The sequence below is a fragment of the Physeter macrocephalus genome, chromosome 7 (assembly GCF_002837175.3).
Source record: "Physeter macrocephalus isolate SW-GA chromosome 7, ASM283717v5, whole genome shotgun sequence".
NCBI classification, from domain to species: Eukaryota; Metazoa; Chordata; class Mammalia; order Artiodactyla; family Physeteridae; genus Physeter; species Physeter macrocephalus.
This window is the reverse complement of record NC_041220.1, coordinates 72,307,137-72,327,136: the sequence shown is the minus strand read 5'-3', so window position 1 is coordinate 72,327,136 and position 20,000 is coordinate 72,307,137. Positions and strand designations below refer to the sequence as shown.

Sequence of the window (20,000 nt, the reverse complement as noted above, 5' to 3'; positions counted from 1 at the left end):
AGATGAATATTTTTCTGTGTACTGGGCTGTAATTTACTTTCAGACTTGCACAGAATTGAAAAACTCTCCCTTTATACAAATCCATTTGTCAGCTTCATGTTTTTCTTAGGTCTTCTATATTTCAATCTGAACTTCTTGCTCTTCAGAATTGTTGAATAACTTGAGTTGGGGCTTTTCCGTCATTCTGGGGCGTTCCCTTGTGCCTGTCAACTTAGGTTCTTTATTTCTTGAATCCCAGGGCTTGCTTTTTTATAGCCCATCTTCCTGCTTCTGAGGCCTTCCCATCTATAAAGGTCTATTCCATCCTCGTAACTGAATTACTAGTTTGGCTCAATAGAGAATTCAAGGTTTAGTGAAGAGATTTGATGCTGTTTTGATTTTTCATCATTCATGTGAAATGCTTAGGGTTTTACCACTATCATCAGTGTTCTCCAATTTCATGACTATCTTGGGTTTGTTTCATCCATTGTGCTGAGCACTCAGTGGGTCCTGTCATTGTGTAAACATGCTCTTCAATCCTGGGAAATGTTACTGGAGCTGATCTTTCCTCTTGTCCTTCACCACCCCCGTCTTTCCTCCAGAATTGTTTTTTGGGTGTGAGCCCTGCGCATCTGGTTTTCCTATTTTCCATTGCAGGCTGTTATCCTTTGAGCGATTTTTACAACTTAATCTTTCAACTTTTTTTAAGGTTTTTGATTTCAGTCATTAATATCTAAGACCTCTTCCTCCAACCTGTGTTGTAAGTAGTAACCTGTTCTTACATGGGTGTGCATTATCTTTTATTCAAGTCTAAAGTTAACAATAACTTTCAGAGTTTGTTTCTTCCAAGATGCTTTTCTTTCCTGTTGCTTTGGCCTCTGCCTATAATCTTCCTCAAATGTTTGGTGATCCTTGTCTCATATTTAGTAGGAGTGCAGCATTTTTAAAGCAGCTTGGATGTTATAAATTTGTGGGGCTGAGGGATGGGTACTTGTCAACCATGGGGTTCACTACTGGGTGATCGGGCTGTGTCATTTTATTGAGGAACCTCTTGATACATTTTTTTTTCCTTCCTTGAGCTGATCAGGTTCATCAGAGAAGTCTTTTCCTACTCTGCTGCCTGGAGGGTAAAAAACGTGGCTGCCAGTGTTCTGAGATCCCAGTGAGGGGAGAAACCTGAGGGATCTGAACAAGTAAACTACTTGAACTCCTTTATTTTCATCATTGTATGCCTATTGAGTCCGAAGACCACCCTCTTAACCTGCTTCAGACGAGTTTCTGCCAGGATGGAAGAGTTCAGCTGTCCAGCAGTACAGAGGGGATCTGGAGGTTTAACTGCTTGTCAAACAGACTTTCAACCAATCCTCTTTTAGTTCCTTTTACCTCTGTTTACAGAGATACGTGGGCTGCCGATTGCTAATAAGCCTTTGGGGGTTCTGTGGTACAATCTGAAATATCCTCACTGCTGACAGAATATTCAGTTTTCTTGTCTCCTTAGTCAATTGCCATTTATTCAAAGGTTTGCAGCCTCCAAAATTTTGTAGTTTCCCATTTTCTTTTTGTTTTTTGTTTGTTTGTTTGTTTGTTTTTTGTCTGCATGGCTTGTGGGATCTTAGTTCCCAGTCCAGGGATTGAACTGTGCCCATGGCAATGAAAGAAAGCGCAGAGTCTAAAACCACTGGACTGCCAGGGAATTCCCTCTCCCATTTTCTTTGACCTTATATATTTTTTATGTTGCGTCCCCCCCCCCAGCCTTTTTAAGTAATGGGTTTTAGTAGGATTTCAGAAGAGACCAGAAGTGGTATTGTTTACTTTTAGCACCCTTTTTGTGTGTGGTAATGACAGATTTGGGGAGACAAAATGTAAGTAGTTCAGTACCATTCTAAAATTTGGCCAGCAAAGTAGAAGTTTACAAGTAGTTTGCTAGTTTATTATAGAACAAATCTCATTTACCTATTGGACAGTGTTAGGAAGCTTTGATTTCAGTTCTCCCATCAGTTTTGTAGACCCTGTTAGAGCTACCAACCCCCCTTTCTAGGTCTGTTGTCCTAAGTCAAATTTTGATACCTTTTGGTTTACTAGATGTTTGCTACCAGGTGAGTTAGTTAATCTCTCTTCCTGGGGTTCTGGGTTTCCTCTTACTCCTTTTCTAACCTTCAAATATGTATTATAAGGTTGCAGGTCTTATTACCACATTACTCTTTCCGCATTGGGATGGCAATTGCTTCACTGTTCTTTGTTGTATACAAGTTAGAATATAGTGTGTGGACACCTGTCCAGGTGCCATTCATGCTGAGATAGTTTTGAAAGGTAGTCTCAATAACATTAGGAGCTGATTATTATTAGGTCTATGTATTCTGTACTTTATGTGCTTTGTTTTAGTGCTTGGGAAAGTTCTTTGAAGTTGTCTTGTACTTCAGAAGTACTTTATGTTTATGGCCTTGAGGTATTGGGAGTTTAAAACAGGACTGATCCCACTCTCCACCCAGTATTTGTGTTGGTCCTGAAATGTATAATGAGTTTTATTTGGTTTGGAGTCAGATTAACTTGAAATGTACAAATCTAGATCCATGCATAATGGATGCACATCTAAATAAATAAATTTCTTTGGATGCAGTTTACTTAGTAGTGCAATTTATCAGTTTACTAATACTTAAGGATGACCCCAGACTTCATGAAGACTGACTGTTACTACCTACTTTTGAAAAGTTGAGAAGAATGCATACTTTATCCTTTCTGCACTACTGGCTATAATTAGGAGTCTAGTCTGAAATTTTGCATGTGTAACATGATTCTAGTAAGATCCAGTTGTGTAAATTGGTGGGTTGGGCTGTATATTGCTGTCAATTGCCTATAATCTGGAAAGTTGGGGGAGGGTTGATTATAATCTGGTTGGTATTTCAAAGAGATCTGCAGGCTATTTATATCAGAATCAGTATTGTTTGGAGGTGTTCCCTGCGATTCTGTATTTCACACACACAAAGTGATCTTACCTACACTGAAGTTGTAAGGACTTGTTTTAAGGTGGTTAGAGTTAAGCTTGCTGTTTCATAAGGATTTTTTTGTTTTTCTGTTTTTACTTTTATCTTGTGTAAAGACAAATAAAGGTGCATGTTTCATAAAACTTATACCACTCAAGCATTTTAATCATGGACCCTAAGTCTAGCTTGAAAGAAAAAAAATACAGACTTAGCATTCTAATGAGTGTACAAGAGGACAACGAGCAGTAGTGTGTACCATGCTGGGGAAGGGAGGTGGTGGGGGTCGGTGGTTGGTATTGAACTCTTTAGAGGCAGTACATTCCCCTGTTGCCTGCATATTGCTCCCTTTGGTTTGTCACTAACTTCATTCATTCATTCCATTATTATTAATTGATAATCAGCAACTCTGTTTGAAACTGACTTTTTCTGTTGTCTTGAGTTGGGCTAGTTATATATTGCCCTGTTGTCCATAAGCATGTCTTAGATTCTCATGAAGGAGATAATTCCAACAGCTTCCCTTTATAAGTGGCTATAGTATAGTAGCTTTGGGTAAAGACTGCAGGATCCAAGGGAATATGTAATTTAGGAAGACAGCAGAGGGGTAACTGCTAAATGTTCATTTTCTCCAGTAAGCTCTGTAGAGGTGGATAATTTGGGGGGACAGGTGCTTAAAGGGCATGAAAAAAGGACTTTACAAAATTATTTTATTACTTAAAAAGGGTGAGATACTTTGTAGGAATGAAATCCTAAGTAAGAGCAAGGTGTTCCTTGTTTTCAGCAGTCCAAATCAGTTATTTTAGTTGGCATGGGAGGAATTCTTTAAAGTCTTCAGAGAAAGTACAGATAGGTTCTAATTAAACATTGATATTAGGGTTATCGGATTCTGTTTTGAGAAACTTACCTAAGTTGCTCTGTGTTGGGAAAGATAGTTTATTTCAAGGTTAGTTGATACACATTTTATTTGTGTAGGCTATATTCTGTTTGTATTTTAGAACTTGAAAGCAAGGTTACTTTCCTGGCTATTTGAAATTTTTCTTTAAAGTATTGGAAGACACTTAACAGTTGTATTATGCCAGTACCTAAATGTGACATTTAACATGTCATGGAAAGCTATGTTTTGAATAAATACTTGAGAAAAGGAATTATATAATTGCCCCTTTGTTGTATGGATGGCCTTGGGTTACACAGGGCTTTATCACATTTTTAGAGAACATTTGCCAATCTCAGACTGATGAAGTGGAACCCTTTTAAAAGTAGAAATTGGAAGATGGCTATATAATTATTGCAGTGTAGTTAAGAGATTGGCTAAGGCAATAAAACTTGGAAATAATCAGAAATTTGTTGTAAATTGCTTCTACAGTAATTGATAAAGCATGCTACAACTAATTAGTTACATGTATTAAGACCTATCAGCATGTCTTTTTAGAACCTGGTTGACTTGATTCTAAACCAACAATGTTTTCTGTACCATTTGACATTTTCAAGACATTTTCCCTAAGCAGATTTTGTTGGAACCAAGTGTTTCCAGTTCTAGAAGCCTACTTCTAGAATCTACATGTGAAGTTTATAGTGGGCTTTAATGGGGTTTTGATTTGCACTAAACTTTCTTTTCTGAAAGATTATGTTTAAATTATAATGTAGTGCTTTTGTCTTAAAATTAAACTCTTAACAGCAGTCATGCATTTTTTGCACTGTCTTTTTTTTTTTTTAATTTAAGGTTTCCCCTCTTGGATGAATTTCTTGAAATAATGTAGGTCTTATTTTCTTATTTGGGAAGGTAAGGCAACTACTGTCATGTTTAAAATGACAATGTTAAATGACGGGATTCTTTTTAAAGTTAGCGATGCATAATTGGTTAAACAGTATTACAGGTTGAGATTTTGATGGAAGAAAAAGAGCAGTTTACAGTTTTCTCCAGAATGTTCATGAGAAAGGATACCAAGAGTAGGAATATTTTATATGGGGATGTTCAGTCTTTAGCCTCTACTGGGCTTGCTGTCAAATTGTAGTGAAACCACTAAAAGGGCTGGGAATGCATTTACTCTCTATGCAGACAAATTTTTCAAAAAATGGCAAATCGAATTAGATGTGTACAATAGCAATAATGTTAACCAAGGTACCCATACTCAATGTAAATACAGAAAAAACCTAACAGTATCATTTCATTATTACGTTTCCTACGTTCCTTTGAGAACTCTTTAAGGAATGTGGGTCACTCAGTGCTGGCTTGCCAGGAGAGAGGTTCCCATCATGGTGGGTCATGGTGTGGTGCTGAGCAGGGGCTTCCCCTCAAATGACCTGTTTTCCTGTAACCAGCTTGTGATTTGTCTAAAAATCAGGCCGGAATTAAATAATGCATTTTGTTTAGCTTCTGCGAAGACTATAATGAGATAACGAATTTTCAAAACAATTAAAATCTTTCAGATTTATTAAAAGGTGTGGGGCATTCTATTTTGTAGATATTTTTAAAATTCTGGTTTAATATGTTGAATGGAATAGATATTTCAAGTGAATGGTTCAGAGGTCCCACTCTGTCATTTGCCCTGTGATGCTGGGCAAATAAAATTGAACTTCTCCAACAAGCATCAGTTTTTCCAACTGTAAAATTAGATGTTCTTTAGGGATGGACATTAAATGATAGGTATGTGAAAAGTGCTTTGATAGTCGTTCTCAGCTTCATACACTGAATGGGGTTAAACACATACACTTTGAGGTGCCATCCCAACCTTAAGCAGAATCTTCAGGTTTGGAGCCCAGACAGCCTACACTGTCTTTTTAGGATCCCCAGGTGATTCTGATGCTGAGCATTGAAAACCAAAGCTTCATATTTATTGCTGTGATCATGTTTAAGAGCTATGGAAATCATGCATATGAAAAAGTACCAAATGTTAATGTCTGTCTGTATGTGTTAGGCAGTCCGAATACAAAAAAAGGCTTGAGGGGAGTAGACACACCTAGATGCCCACCATGATGGGGATGAGTGCTCTTTTTGAAGCTTGCCTGGGCACCTGCAGGGACTCCCTACTTTTGCTTCTGTCACTCTTCTGGGTTTCTCTGCTGTGAGTCTTCAGGAGATTTCATGTGGAAGCTCCGTGATTTTGGTGAGTAATTTGGGAAAAGGAGATAAGCAGAAGGGAGGAGTCAGTAGACTAAGGTCTGGATCACAGAATAGCTGTGATCCCCTTTATAGACACAGGAGATAAGGTCCAGTAAGCAGTTTTGTGGGAAAAGGAAGAAGGATATATACGAGTTTTAGGATTTAATATTTGAGGTGTTTGCACGTTATCCAAGTGGATGTCTCCGGTAGAGAAAATGGTTTGGAATTCAGAAGGTTATTGCTGGAGAAGGCAATGCCATGGGAGTGTAAAAAAGCACCTTGGAGAGTGTGGGAAATGAAGAGAACCGAAGGCTGAGCTCTGCTGCAGTCCATCTGAGTGAATGAATGAATGCACGACTGAACTCCGAAGGTCTAGTCCACTTTCTCCACCCACACAGCAAGCAGTGTCTTCATTTGTTCATCTTTTTTCCTCTTACTATGTTAGCCCAGTGGACTCTGGCAAGTGACCTAACTTGTGTTTCAGTTTTCTTATCTGTAAAATGGAAATAATAATAGTACCCACCTCAGGGTTGTTAGGATTAAATAAAAATAAAGTACTTCAGCAGCTACTGGCATATCAGTGCTCAGTAACTTAATACTGGACTGCCTTTACCTATTGAGATAAATTTGATTTCTAATAAGGTTCAATTCCCATCCCACTTACAAGCGTGCAAATCTTTCTCAGTGACTGGAGCCAGTGTTGATCATTATCTTTCTTGTATTTTTTTCCCTGCCACACAATGCATCACTTAGTAGATGTTATTTTAACGTGTTTATGATCTTTGTTGGTCTTGCCTCCTCAACTGGAATGTAAGCTTCCCTTAGGATCAGGACCATTTCTTATACTTCTATATACAGCCATTAATTTCTCAAACATCTGTTATATCTCTATCAATGTGGTAACTTAGAATAAATCCTAATGATTTAGGACTCTTCTGGTGCAGAGGAGGAACTCAACAATATTTGAATACATAAATGAAAAATCTAAGATTGTCTTAATATTTGTTTCTACTCAGGTACATTCTGCTAGATGTTGCACAAATAGCAGGGAAACACTTTACTAAATGAGTGCTTTGCTTACTTCTTCCTAGCAGCTTTCAACAGTTCATAAAAATGGAAGTCATCTGGAAAACTCTTAAACTCTATTTAAGACTGCCTAGGAAAACAGATATTACATGGGACGTGCTTCCTGGAACCAGGGTGATAGCCTGTGCTTTAAACACGCTGCAAGTGGAGGGAGGTTGCAAAGGCATTTTATTTATTTTTTAGGCTTCTGGGTCTTGGCATTCTAAAATGTAAAATTGGGGGTGGTGTGGTGGCTAGATTAGGTGTTAAATTTGATGTCTTCTAGCAATAAATATGCTAGTATTCACTGGCAATCAGGATACAAATACATTGTTTTGTACATAATTATAAATTACAGAATTGGAGGCAAATTTTATACGGCTACAAAAATAATGGCAGCAAAATGCATGACAGTATCTCCTCTCACAATATTCCTTCAGATTCCTATCTCTACCCCTCGCCCCCGCCGCAAAACAACCTACTAACCTGGTCCAAAGCAAAATAGTACTGATGTGTGTTGTCTGGCCCCCAATTAATTTAAGGGGTCAGATAATATACTCTGAGTTAAACGTGGGTTTCGTGGCTATATACCTCAGTCGGTACTTGAATCGGTAAATTCTCAGCTTTCTAGCTGTGTGATCTTGAACATGCCATTTAACTTTGCTATTTTCTCATATGCAAAATAAAGATAATAATATGAACTAACATTAACATAGCACGTGCCAGCCAGTTTTATGTGCTTTACATTATACTAACTTAATAGTTTTTACCTCTTCATGTCATTGTAAAATTTAATGAGACACCTCTCCCCCAAAGCACTTAGTACATATGTCAGACTATATTTCTTTTCCTGGGTATAACAGAAATTCCAAAAGTTTCTAACATTTAAAATGCTTTAAAAAATATTTTGTGAATGGAAAGGTGATATTGTGCTGGAGGAATTGGGACCTATTTAAAATGCTGATATTTGATCATTATCAGAATTAAAATGAGTTCTCTAGTAGTCAGGAACCCCTGTTCTAATCTTTTTATTCTTCCCCATGGATCACTCTGATTTTTATGATTTTTAAAACCTACTTTAGACCTCAACATCCCACTTAGGAAATAGAATTCATGAAACCTTGTAACCAACTGCGAAGTGAAGTTGAACGTTTTGGGTTTTAGAAATCTTAATGAGTCAAGGTTATTGGATGAAGTGTATCAGTTAAAAAGAAAGAAAAAACCTGTTAGGGGGGTAAAATAGAAGACATGACCTGTGATTTATTAGAGAAATGATAAAGTTTCCTAATTTTTTAATCTTTACCCAAAGAAATGCCTAGTATAAAACAATGGTTTGAATTTTCATTTCAAATGAAAGTATGTAGAAGAGGTGAATGTGTATCTGGACTGTACTCATGTAAGGATTCTTGTTTCTAAGGGAATTTTAAGGTCATTTCTGAGTAAGGAGTAAGATGATGGGGATTTAATCAATGCCATAAATGCAATCATCTTTCCTATTAAGTAATAGTTAACACTTAAATAGCATTTTCTATGTGGTAGACAACAACTCTATACGATATTATTATTATTAGCTCCATTTTAAAGATGAGGAAACAGGGTCAAAGGTTAACCAACTTGTCCAAAGTCATCTATATGGTATGTGGCAGAGTGGAGAGTTGAAGCTTGGCACTCTGATTTCAGGGTATGTGCTTGTAATATTAACAAAGAGAAGAGTAGTGGAGCAGTGGTAAAAAAAAAAAAAAAAACAAATGGGTTTACATAAATGGGAGAGGTACAAAGACAAGAGTCAAGGAACACTAAAGGGACAAGGAAATACTTCCAACCCCCTTTTCCTCCATTCCTCCTACCACTAGAGAAGGCTTTTGTAATTGTTGGTTGTAGAACTCTATAATTACATATAACAATTTATTGGTACCTGCTGGGGATGGGGAGAAGGGTCAAGCTGGTATTACATTTGTACTTAAAAGAATGATGATTATTGAAAGGAGAATGGCCATGGTGATGACTATAATCTTTTTGAAGTGTTTCCACCATATCCTCCCAAGAATCTTTCTTTTTTTGGGGGATTCTTTGGCCTGAAATGAAAATAAACACAAATTTAATGTTTTCCTTCCATTTCTGGATTAATGTGCACACTACAATACTTATTAGAACGATTTAGAAGAACAGATTTAATTTGGGTTTGACCAATCACAAAAAGTCTCAATACGTCTGAGCAGCTGTTATAAAATGATGCACCAAGATTCTTTATTGTGTTCAGCTATACTTTTATTGGCTTTATTAATTTTGTGACCTTGAATAAGTTACTAACTCTGAACTTCAGTTTCCTCATCTTTACATCATGATTTTACTTAAATTCCACTATCCCCTATAACCCTATTTAAAATTGCTACCCCATCATCTCCATTCCAGAAGCCCTCTTCCTCTTCAATACATTATTTTTCTCCAAAGTACTTATCCCTTATCTAACAATATGTACATTTTACTTATTTGTTGTGTGTTGAGAATGTAAGTTGTATGAAGGCAGGGATTTTTTGTCTGTTTCATTCACTGCTATATTCCCAACAGCGAACAACATAGAGCAGGTGTTCAATTTTAATAGTATTTGTTGAAAAAATGAATGACTAAATCTATTAAATGAGGATGATAGTATCTGCCACATAGTAGCCCAGATTGTGAGGATTAACTGAGATAGTGAATATAGTATATCGAGACTGGATATAAGAATAAATTATGCCATTATTATAATTTTGATGAATAATGAGATGGATTTCATTAAGTACGATACAAAAAGTTTCATATCTTAACCTAATGAACCTAAACAAAATAGCTCACTTTTATTAAATTTTATTAAGATTATTGAAAGAATCCAAGGAGCAGTGGAGAGAAATGAAACACAGTCACACGAAATTGTAAAATCCTTACCCCCACCCCCTGAAGTATGCTTTATTGTTTTCATTTGGTCTACTTTTTATTTTTAAAATATATGTAACTGCTTTTCATATAGTCATGATACAAATAAATTGCTTGATGCTTACATGGATTTCTGCTATCTGCCACCTGGATGAGTAAAACTCTAACATACCTCAGTTATCTTTCTTCATGCATCAGATCTGCTTTTTTACTCTCAGTATATATGGTGATTTTCCAAGAACAAGATCAAGGTATGTACATGATTACAGTGCATGCTATAAATGGCATGAGTCTTGGTATGCCACTCAGATGGCCTCGTGACTCTAGTGTATGACAAGTTATGAGAGCCCCAGGTTTATATATCCAAGATGCTGGTGGTTATTCTCAAGGATCTGGCGTATGGAAGCTAGTGACTACGTATACTTTCCAAGATGTTATAATTTATGGAATGCTTAAAGTGCAGGTACTATAGGACATGCATTATATGTATTTTTGCATAATAATATGCAATACTTACAATAACCTTAGGTGAATATTCCTGTTTTATAGTGTTGAAGAAAATGAGGCTCAGAAAGGTTTAAGTTACTTGCCTCTGATTTAAAGTAAGTGGTGGAGCTGGAATTCAAATCTAGAATTGCATGACTCTACTGCCTCGTGTAGAAACAGTGAAGGTATAAATGGACTTTATATCTTTCTCTTAGATTATTCTCTTTTATTAATATAGTGTGTATATATAGTTTGAAAAGTCAGAATTCTTAAGGCTTATGAGTAAAAACTGCATTTTCCTGCCCTGCTCCTTCTCAAACCTGATCCCGTTTTTCAGAGGTAATCACTTTCAGCTCTTTTTTGTGTGTTTTGTTAATTGCTGTATCTCTATTTGCTGGAACAGTGGTTCTCACCTGGGGATATTTTGCCCTCCAGAGGACTTTTGGCGGTATCAGGAGACATTTTTGACTGTCATGACTGCAGGGGTGCTACTGGGCATCTAATGGATAGAAGCCAGGAATACTGTTGAATATCCTACAATGCATAGGACAGTCCAGAGTGTGCCACGGTTGAGAAACCCTGACCTCGAACAGTGTCTGACATATAGTGGGTGCTCAGTAAATACTTGTTGAATGCACCTCATTTAGCTGTTTATTTTTTCCTGCTGTTTGTTTTCCTCTGTATTGCTAGAAACCATATATATATATTTTTTTTTTCTTGACTTTTCCTGTTTCCAACTATAGAAAAGGGGATATAACTCCTACCATACCTCCAAACCCCCCTTCCCCAAACACACACCTTTCCTTTCTTTCTATTCTTTTTATTTAATTAAAGCTTTGTAACTGTTCCCTGAGACATGGAGCATATTTGACTACATTGACTTTAATGTATAGCTTTTGGTTTCTCTAGAGCTAATAATAGGTAGGTAGTTAAAATGTTTTCATTTATTAGTTTTTAATCTACCAACCAGTAATTCATTCCCAAACTCTCCAAAGGAGCTGGAAAATATCTTTCCTTTGATGGCTCGTCTGTTGGATCCTTCTGCTTTATCTTGAAGCTCCTCACAGAGCCTTTTGATCTACTCCAATGTGGTTTGTTTGGGGTCTAGGTTTGCTATACCTATAGCTTTAATCTTCAGATCTTTCTGCACCAGTATCCTGGGAATGCCCGTCTCTTGTGCTGGGCCTTTTGTTTTTTCGGTCTCATTTCGTTCCCTTTCTTGATTTATTTCCTTCTGTTGGTGAAAAATTTCTGCTGAAAACTTCTTAGAAAAGGTGAGTGGGAGATATGTTTCTGAGAATTTACATACCTAGAAATGTCTTTATTCTACCCTTGGTAATTTGGGTATAGAAGTCTAGTGTGGAAATAATTTTCCTTCAGAATTTTAAAAGCATTCCTTCATTTTTGTTTAGCACCCATATATTGCTTTTGCAAAATCTGTTATTCTAATTGCCAAGTCTTTGTTTTTTCTCTCTCTAAAAACCTTCAGAATCTTCTCTTCCTTTTTAACGTTCTATAATTGCAACATTACATGCCCTGCTATGATCCTCTTTTGTTGTTCATTGAATCTAAATTCATGTTATTTAGTTCTAGGATTTTTTCTTGTATTAATCTGATTTTCTCCCCTCTGATTCCTTCATTTTCTTTTTCTGAAAATCCTGTTAATCATGTTGGATCTCTTAGACTGATTCTCTGTCTTTTCTCTCTCTTTTTGCTCTGCTCTCTGAAAGAAATCTCAACTTTATATTGCAATCACTCTTTTTAATTTAAAAATTTTACTGTTGCTTATTTATTTATTTATTAGTATTTTATTTTATTTTTGGCTGCGTTGGGTCTTCGTCGCTGCACGTGGGCTTTCTCCAGTTGCAGCGAGCAGGGGCCACTCCTCGTTGCGGTGCGCGGGCCTCTCATTGCGGCGGCCTCTCCCGTTGCGGAGCATGGGCCCCAGGCACGCAGGCCTCAGCAGCTGTGGCACTCAGGCCCAGAAGCCGCGGCACGTGGGCTCCAAAGTGCAGGCTCAGCGGCCATGGCCCACGGGCTTAGTTGCTCCACAGCACGTGGGATCTTCCCGGCCCAGGGCCCGAACCTGCATCCCCCGCATTGGCAGGCGGACTCCCAACCACTGTGCCACCAGGGAAGTCCCCTTTACTGTTATTTTAACTTCCAAAAGACCTTTTTGTTCTATGAATAAGCTTTTATATAGCTTTCCATTCTTGTTTCAGGGTTGTACAATATTGTCTTCTATTATTTCTCCCAAGACATTAGAGATGTCTTTTTTTTTTTTAAAATAAATTTATTTATTTATTTTTGGCTGCGTTGGGTCTTTGTTGCTGTCCGTGGGCTTTCTCTAGTTGTGGTGGGTGGGGGCTACTCTTTGTTGCGGTGGCTTCTCTTGTTGCGGAGCATGGGCTCTAGGCACACGGGCTCAGTAGTTGTGGCTCGCAGGCTCTACAGCTCAGGCTCAGTAGTTGTGGCGCATGGGCTTAGTTGCTCCACGGCATGTGGGATCATCCCGGACCAGCAGCTTTTACTGCTCTAATGAGGCTCGAACCCGTGTCCCCTGCATTGGCAGGCAGATTCTTAACCACTGCGTCACCAGGGAAGCCCTGTTTGCTTTTTTAAAGTGAAGTATAATTTACAGTATTGTGTTAGTTTCATGTGTACAACACAGTGATTCAGATATACATACATATGTATATGTGTGTATATATATATATTCCTTTTCAGATTCTTCTCCCTTATAGGTTATTACAAAATATTGAGTATAGTTCCCTGTGCTATACAGTAGGTCCTTATTGGTTATCTATTTTATACACAGTAGTGTGTTTATGTTAATCCCAAACTTCTAATTTAGCCTTCCCCCCAGAGATATTTTTTTTTAATGAAGCTTTCTTTTGCTTCTGCATTATCTGTTTTGTCTGAGTTCCTTTTTTCTGTTTACTTTGATTTTTTTTTTATTATAGAGATTTTTCTCAAATATCTCATGATCTAAAATGATGATTGGGAACTCCATATGAGTGAGTGAGGGCTATCATTTGGTGGGCTTCACTATAGGATAATCTGGTATGAACCTGACTGTTTCACTGGGCGAATGCCTCAATATCTGTAGGTCAGTATCTGTAGGTCTTTTTTCCTTGGCCTCGTGAGTTTTCTTAGGGAGGAATCCTCTAATCTCCTGCCTGGGTGAAGCTGACTGGGAGAGAGGTTGGGGAATGGTCACCCTATTCAGGATGCAGATTTTTACTTAGTCCACCTAATTTTAATATGATGGTCACTCTGGCCTTAACTGCACCTGGTAAATGAGTTTAGAATCTCTTAGGTCTGTTGTCTTTAGATAATACAATTTATTATCCTTTGTCAGGGGTAAGGAGAGGAAACTGTGGCTGTAAAAAGTCGGGAAGGGGCTCTACAGGTAAAATGTTCCTTTTAAAGACTTTATACCCAATCTCTTCTTTCTAGACCCATACTGCTTTTAGAAGTACCGTGTGTCTCCTTTTAGAAGTACGATGTGTGTCCAATTTCTGATCCTTTCCAAGGTTCTATGCCCTGGATCATTTGGCATCTTAATATCTTGTGCTATAAGCTTGTTTTTCGAGCTTTTATTGCTCTAATGAGGCTATTAAGTACTCAGAACCCATTTTCCTAGCTTCCAAAATTTTGAAATTTCTTTTCTCTTGTTCTTTTTCTAAAAAATCCTAGTGGTTTATACATTAAAATCTCTAATTGTTGTTTTACCTATCATTTTATTGGAATTTTGAGAGGATACCAAAATAAATGTATATGTTTAATCTGCAAGTTAAAATCCATGACCCATATTTATCTGTAGGCAGACTGACAGAAGCTTATTGGCCTACTTTTTGTTAAAAAGCCAAATCTGCTTTTTAAGAATAGTTGGGTCTTTTACAAAAAGATCAAGAGAGAGAGAAAATTAATTTAGCTAGGCAAAAATAGAGGGTTTAGTGAGAATGATTATGTGATATCTGTGTGAAAATAATCTGAGAACAATTGTAAAATATTTCAGTCAAATTTCATCCTTTTTTTTTTTTCCTTTTTTTTTGGCTGCATTGCGCATGGCATCTACGTAGGATCTTAGTTTCCCGACCAGGAGTCAAACCGGCAGCCCCTGCAGTGGAAGTGGGGAGTCTTAACCACTGAACGACCAGGGAAGTCCCAAATTTAATCTTTTATTGAGCTGCTTCTACTCAACTGGCTTCAAAGAGGAAGTCATTTTTTCCCATGTAATCATGAAAATACAGTGTATACATAAAAGTGGTATTTGTTTGGAAGGAAAGGCAGTAAAGTGAAAAAAAAATCTCTTAATTCTTTTGCTATAACTTTCTGGGATTTAGATGTTGCCTCTTTTCTGATAAGAAAGAAACATGATATAATCTAATAAAAAAGTAATAGATCCAGTGATATAGTGGATTATGTAACCCTATAACCCTGGCACTATTACTACTCAGAAATGCTAGATTAAATATAAGAAGCAAACTTTTAAATGCATAACTGATCTTGGAAGAAAGTAAGAGTAAGGCCAAGTGCAGGAACCTAGGAAAGCAGTGAGAAGTTGCACTGATGGTGCAGCTCCTCTGGATTTGGGAAGGTGATGATGTTGGCCTCTGCCATGCAGGCAGGGCTTAGGATTTAGTGCTCACAGCGGGCTAACCTTTGGGCTCACGTGAGGAAAGCAATGAAACTACTCAATTTCCATCCTTCCTGTTAACTAGGCTCAAAGCTTTGGAGTCTTCCTTGACTCTCTCTCACCTCATGGCCAATCTGTCAGCAACTCTAATTCGCTCCACCTTCAGAATATATCCAGAATCCAACCACTTCTCATCACCTATATTGCAGTCAATATTCATTTAGTGTTACCTACACCTTTACCACTATCTATAGTTCCTTTAGAATTTCCTTTAGTGATAAACTTCCAGATGTGATAAAGACAGCCAGCTATCCACTGAAGACTTTGAGTTCCCCTTCCATAATGTAGAGTTGTTGCTGGCAAGAGACTGTCCAATCACAGACCCCATTTCTCAGGTCCTTCACCCCACCCCTTGCTGTGTCCCCTCTCTACCCCATGTACCTATGCAAAGCTATAAGACTAATTCCTACCAATAGATTGTGAGTAGAAATGATGGGTGTCACTTTTGGGCTGAACTGGCTCAAAGCAAATGTGCTTCTTCCACTCCCTGTTTAACCAGCTGCCACCTGAAATTGAAAGATTCTGAGGGGCCAAAGGCAATGACAGAGTCACAAAATGGAAAAAACTTGGGTTTCTGGATTACCCTGTGGAAGTTTGCTCACTGAAAGCCTGCCTTATACTGTTATACAACCGAGAAATTAACCTCTGTCGAGTTAAAACACTGAAAACTTGAGGTATGTTGGTATAGCTAATGTTTCTCTAATAGTGAAATTGTAGTAGGATGAGATGTTGTTATTATCAGTACAGAACTCTAAAACATGTAGCACTGGCTTAGCCATCAGGTGGTAGGCACAGAAGAAACTGATATTAGAGTCTGGAAAGATAAAGACCAATGCTCTGCAGGGTAAAATATTTGCTAAAACTATTGCCTGTGATAATTTGGAAGGCAGACAAAATACTACTGAGTCTGTCCTTTTAGAAGAAAAGATTGGAAAATAGAAAGGTAGTAGTGTGAGTTCTTGTTACTGGCTACATTTAGCAAGGCAACAACTGGCTGGTTTGCAAGAAGAAATGAAAAGGAATAGAGAGACTGCAGAAATGTGGAACATTGGAAGATTGGATAAGCTGATGGTTTTTGGGCCCAAATAATAAGACATTAGATTGACAAGGCCAATGAGATGCCCATTAAGATTCTACCCTTCCTCAATTACAAACCCCCCCCAAACCTATAAAAATGGGCAAATGACTTGAAATGCAAATCAAAGTAAGATACCACTTCACACCCAGTAGGATGGCTATAATAAAAAAAAAAGAGAAGAAGAAGGCAAAATAACAAGTGTTGAAGAGGATGTGGAGAAATTGGAACCCTCTTACATTACTGGTGGGAAGGTAAAATGGTTCAACCACTGTGGAAAATAGTTTGGAAATTCCTCAAAAAGTTAAAATAGAATTACCATATAATCCAGCAATTCCATTCCTATGTACATACATAAAAGAATTGAAAACAACTATTCAAACAAAAACTTGTACACAAATGTTCATAGCAGCATTATTCACAGTAGCCAAAAGGCAGAAACAACACAAATGTCCATCAGTTGATGAATGGATAAACAAATTGTGGTAAATCCATACAATGGAATATTATTCAGCCAAAAAGGAATGAAGTACTGATACATGCTACAACATGGATGACCCTCGAAAACATCATGCTAAGTGAAAGAAGCCAGACACAAAAGACAACAGATTGTGTAATTCCATTTATATGAAATACTCAGAATTGGTAAATCCATAGAGACAGAAAGTAGATTATTGGTTGTTAGGGGCTGGGGAGTAATTGCTTAATGGGCATGAAGTTTATTTTTGGGGTGATAAAATGTTTTGGAACTAGATGGAGGTGGTGGGTACACAACATTGTGAATGTACCAATTGCCACTGAACTGTATACTTTAAAATGTTAATTTTTTGTTATGTGAATTTTACCTCAATTACAAAAAGATTGTAACCTGCATTAGAGATCAGATTAAGGGTATAAGGTTCCTATCCAACCAAGCCTAATGGCCTCAAGATAGTTGCCTTTAACTTGAGAGGGAGGCATGAGCAAGGAAGCAAAGAAAATACATATTGGAAAGGTTAAAAAAAATCCAGTCATTTTTCATATATGATGGAATTTTATGTAGAAAATGCAAATAAATCCACAGACAAACAATATTACCATAAAAGAGTTCAGCAAGACTTGGGATACAAAATCAGTATGCAAAAATTGACTGCGTTTCTATTAACCAAAATTGTTTTGAAAATGTAGTTTAAAAAATATCATATACAATAGCAACAAAAAAGTAAGATATCAAGAAATAAATCTCAGAAAAGTTGTACAAGACCCTTAGGGGAAAAATTATAAAACTCTACTGAAAGATTTTGAAAGAGACTTAGAAAAATGAAGAGACATAGCATGTTCAGAGAAGGGAAAACAGTATTTTAAAGGTGTCAGTTCTCCCCATATTAATGTAATTCCAACTAATATCCCAACAATTTTTTTTGTGTGTGTGTGTGTAACTTGAGATGTAGAATCTAAAATTCCCCGAAAGAGAAAGAAGCAAGCCTTGCCAACATAATTTCCAAAAAAGAGAAAGTAGACGAACTTGCCCTATAAGATATTAAGACTTCTCATAAAACCACAGTAACTAAAATGTGTAGTACGGGCCCAAGGAAATAGAAATAGATCAGAAGAACATAATACAGATGAATCAAAAGAATGAAAATTGTTTACATATGAAAACATTATATGTGGCAAGGTTGGCATTACAAACCAAATGGGAAAGGCTGAGCTATTTAATAAATGGTCGTTTGGGCAACTGGTTATTTATACAGAAAATAATAAAATTTTATTCCTACCTCATATTTTATGCAAAAATAAAATTCCAGATGTTTTAAAGATTCATGTTTAGGAAGCAGAAATAAAAACTTTTAGGAGACAATATAAGAGTATCTTTATAACCTGGGGAAAGGAAGGCGTTCTTAAGACACAGAAAGCATAAAGGGCAAGACTGATACATTTGCCTACATGAAAGTTAAAGACGTCTGTCCTGATAAATGGATAAAGAAGAAGTGGTACATATATACAATGGAATACTACTCAGCCATAAAAAAATGAAATAATGCCATCTGCAGCAGCATGGATGCAGCTAGAGATTATCATACTAAGTAAGTCAGAAAGAGGAAGACAAATACCATATGATGTCATTATATATGGAATCTAAAATATGACACAAATGAACCTATCTATGAAACAGAAACAGACTCACGGGCATAGAGAAAAGACCGGTGGTTGTCAAGGGGGAGGGGGTTGGGAAGGGATGGATTGGAGGATGGGGTTAGCAGATGTAAGCTTTTATACATAGAATGGATAAACAACAAGGTCCTACTGTACAGCAGAGAGAACTATATTCAATATCCTATGATAAACCATAATGGAAAAGAATATAAAAAAAGAATGTATATATATTGTTATATATGTATAACTGAATAACTTTGCTGTATAGCAGAAATTAACACAACAGTGTAAATCAACTACACTTCAATAAAAAAAATAGTAAAGAGAAAAGACTTCTGTCCTAAAAAAGACACTATACACAAAGTTAAAATCAAGCCACATACTGGGAGAACATATTTACACTTTCTACAACTAAGTATTAGGATGAAGAATTATATACTCATTCATTATTCTAATAGTTATAAAATTAGTATTTTATATATATACTAAATTATTAAAAAAGATAAGCACCCCATTAGCAAAATGGGCAAAGGATATCAACAGGCCACTCACAGAAGAAACTCTAATGGTTAATAAACAAAAATTGCTCTCTGTCATCCCAAATTAGGGAATTGCAAATCAAGACAATAGTTACTTTCTTTCCCCTACCAGATTGTTAAAAGTTATAATCTAATAATCTCAGGTTTTGGAAAGATAGTGTGGAGTGACGGGGCCTCTCATACAGCGCCGATGGGAGTATAAACTGGCACAACACTTTGGAAAGCAATTTTGAAACATTTGGCTAATTCAAAGGTGCACATATTTTAAGATCCAGCAATTCCATTTCTATGTATATATTATAGAACGGTGGGTCAAAAATGGGATGTAGCAACCCAGGGGGTTGTAAAAGATGACCCACTGGAGAGCAAGAACATAATACTAGAACCATATCTATTTGTTCATTTTAATCTAAAAAACAAGAAGGAAATGAAAATATTTAAAATTTAACATATGGATAGGCACTGACATCTTCCCTAGGTATGATGTAAAATGGTAAATCATGAAAGTTAAGATGTTTTGAGGGTAGAGGGGAAATTCCACAGTGATGCAGAGTTGGCCACTGCAGACCCTTTTGTCCACTCTCTTGTAGTGTATTGCAATACCTACAATTTATATGCGTAAGTGAATTATGGGTAATACATGGGTAATATTATTTAGTTTTAACTAAGCTAAAGTAGACATGTGGCTTAATTATACTAACAAGGCAAAGATAAATAACAAGAAAATGACAAAGAGGATATATCTCTGCTTCTAGTTTGAACACTCTACCTGCCATATTTAGAGACTTAAAAAATAGTCATTTGTAATCAAATCTGACTTTTAATCACACTATCATTAAAATACATTATTAAAATTTTTCTTAGAGAGACATAGTTTTAATTTTCCTAAGAAAAATTATTTAATATTTTATTTCATCTTTGTCTCATTCTTTTAATTTCTATTAGTATGTTTTTTTTTTGTTTTTTTGTGTTTTTTTTTGCGGTACGCGGGCCTCTCACTGTTGTGGCCTCTCCCGTTGCGGAGCAC

At 36.8% G+C, this 20,000-nt stretch overlaps 1 protein-coding gene and 1 long non-coding RNA gene across 4 annotated transcripts in view; one reads left to right on the top strand and one right to left on the bottom strand.

The window, feature by feature from the left end:
* Positions 1-8,086: 8,086 nt before the first annotated feature.
* The window catches only part of LOC102980158 (vesicle-associated membrane protein 8-like), a 33,656-nt gene continuing 21,742 nt past the window's right edge, over positions 8,087-20,000 (bottom strand). For both annotated transcript variants that reach the window (XM_007127575.3, XM_028491981.2), the window contains exon 6: positions 8,087-9,197. In XM_007127575.3, the coding sequence (XP_007127637.2) occupies positions 9,060-9,197 (138 nt within the window). In that variant the 3' untranslated portion in view covers positions 8,087-9,059. The remainder of the gene's footprint in view (positions 9,198-20,000) is intronic.
* The window catches only part of LOC114486585 (uncharacterized), a 10,897-nt gene continuing 4,311 nt past the window's right edge, over positions 13,415-20,000 (top strand). Inside the window, exons 1-2 of one of the 2 annotated variants that reach the window (XR_008617835.1) lie at positions 13,415-13,933; positions 14,607-15,897. This is a non-coding gene — a long non-coding RNA (uncharacterized lncRNA). Of the gene's footprint in view, positions 15,898-20,000 lie in introns of both variants that reach the window. The other variant, XR_003680575.2, reaches the window with a different exon arrangement.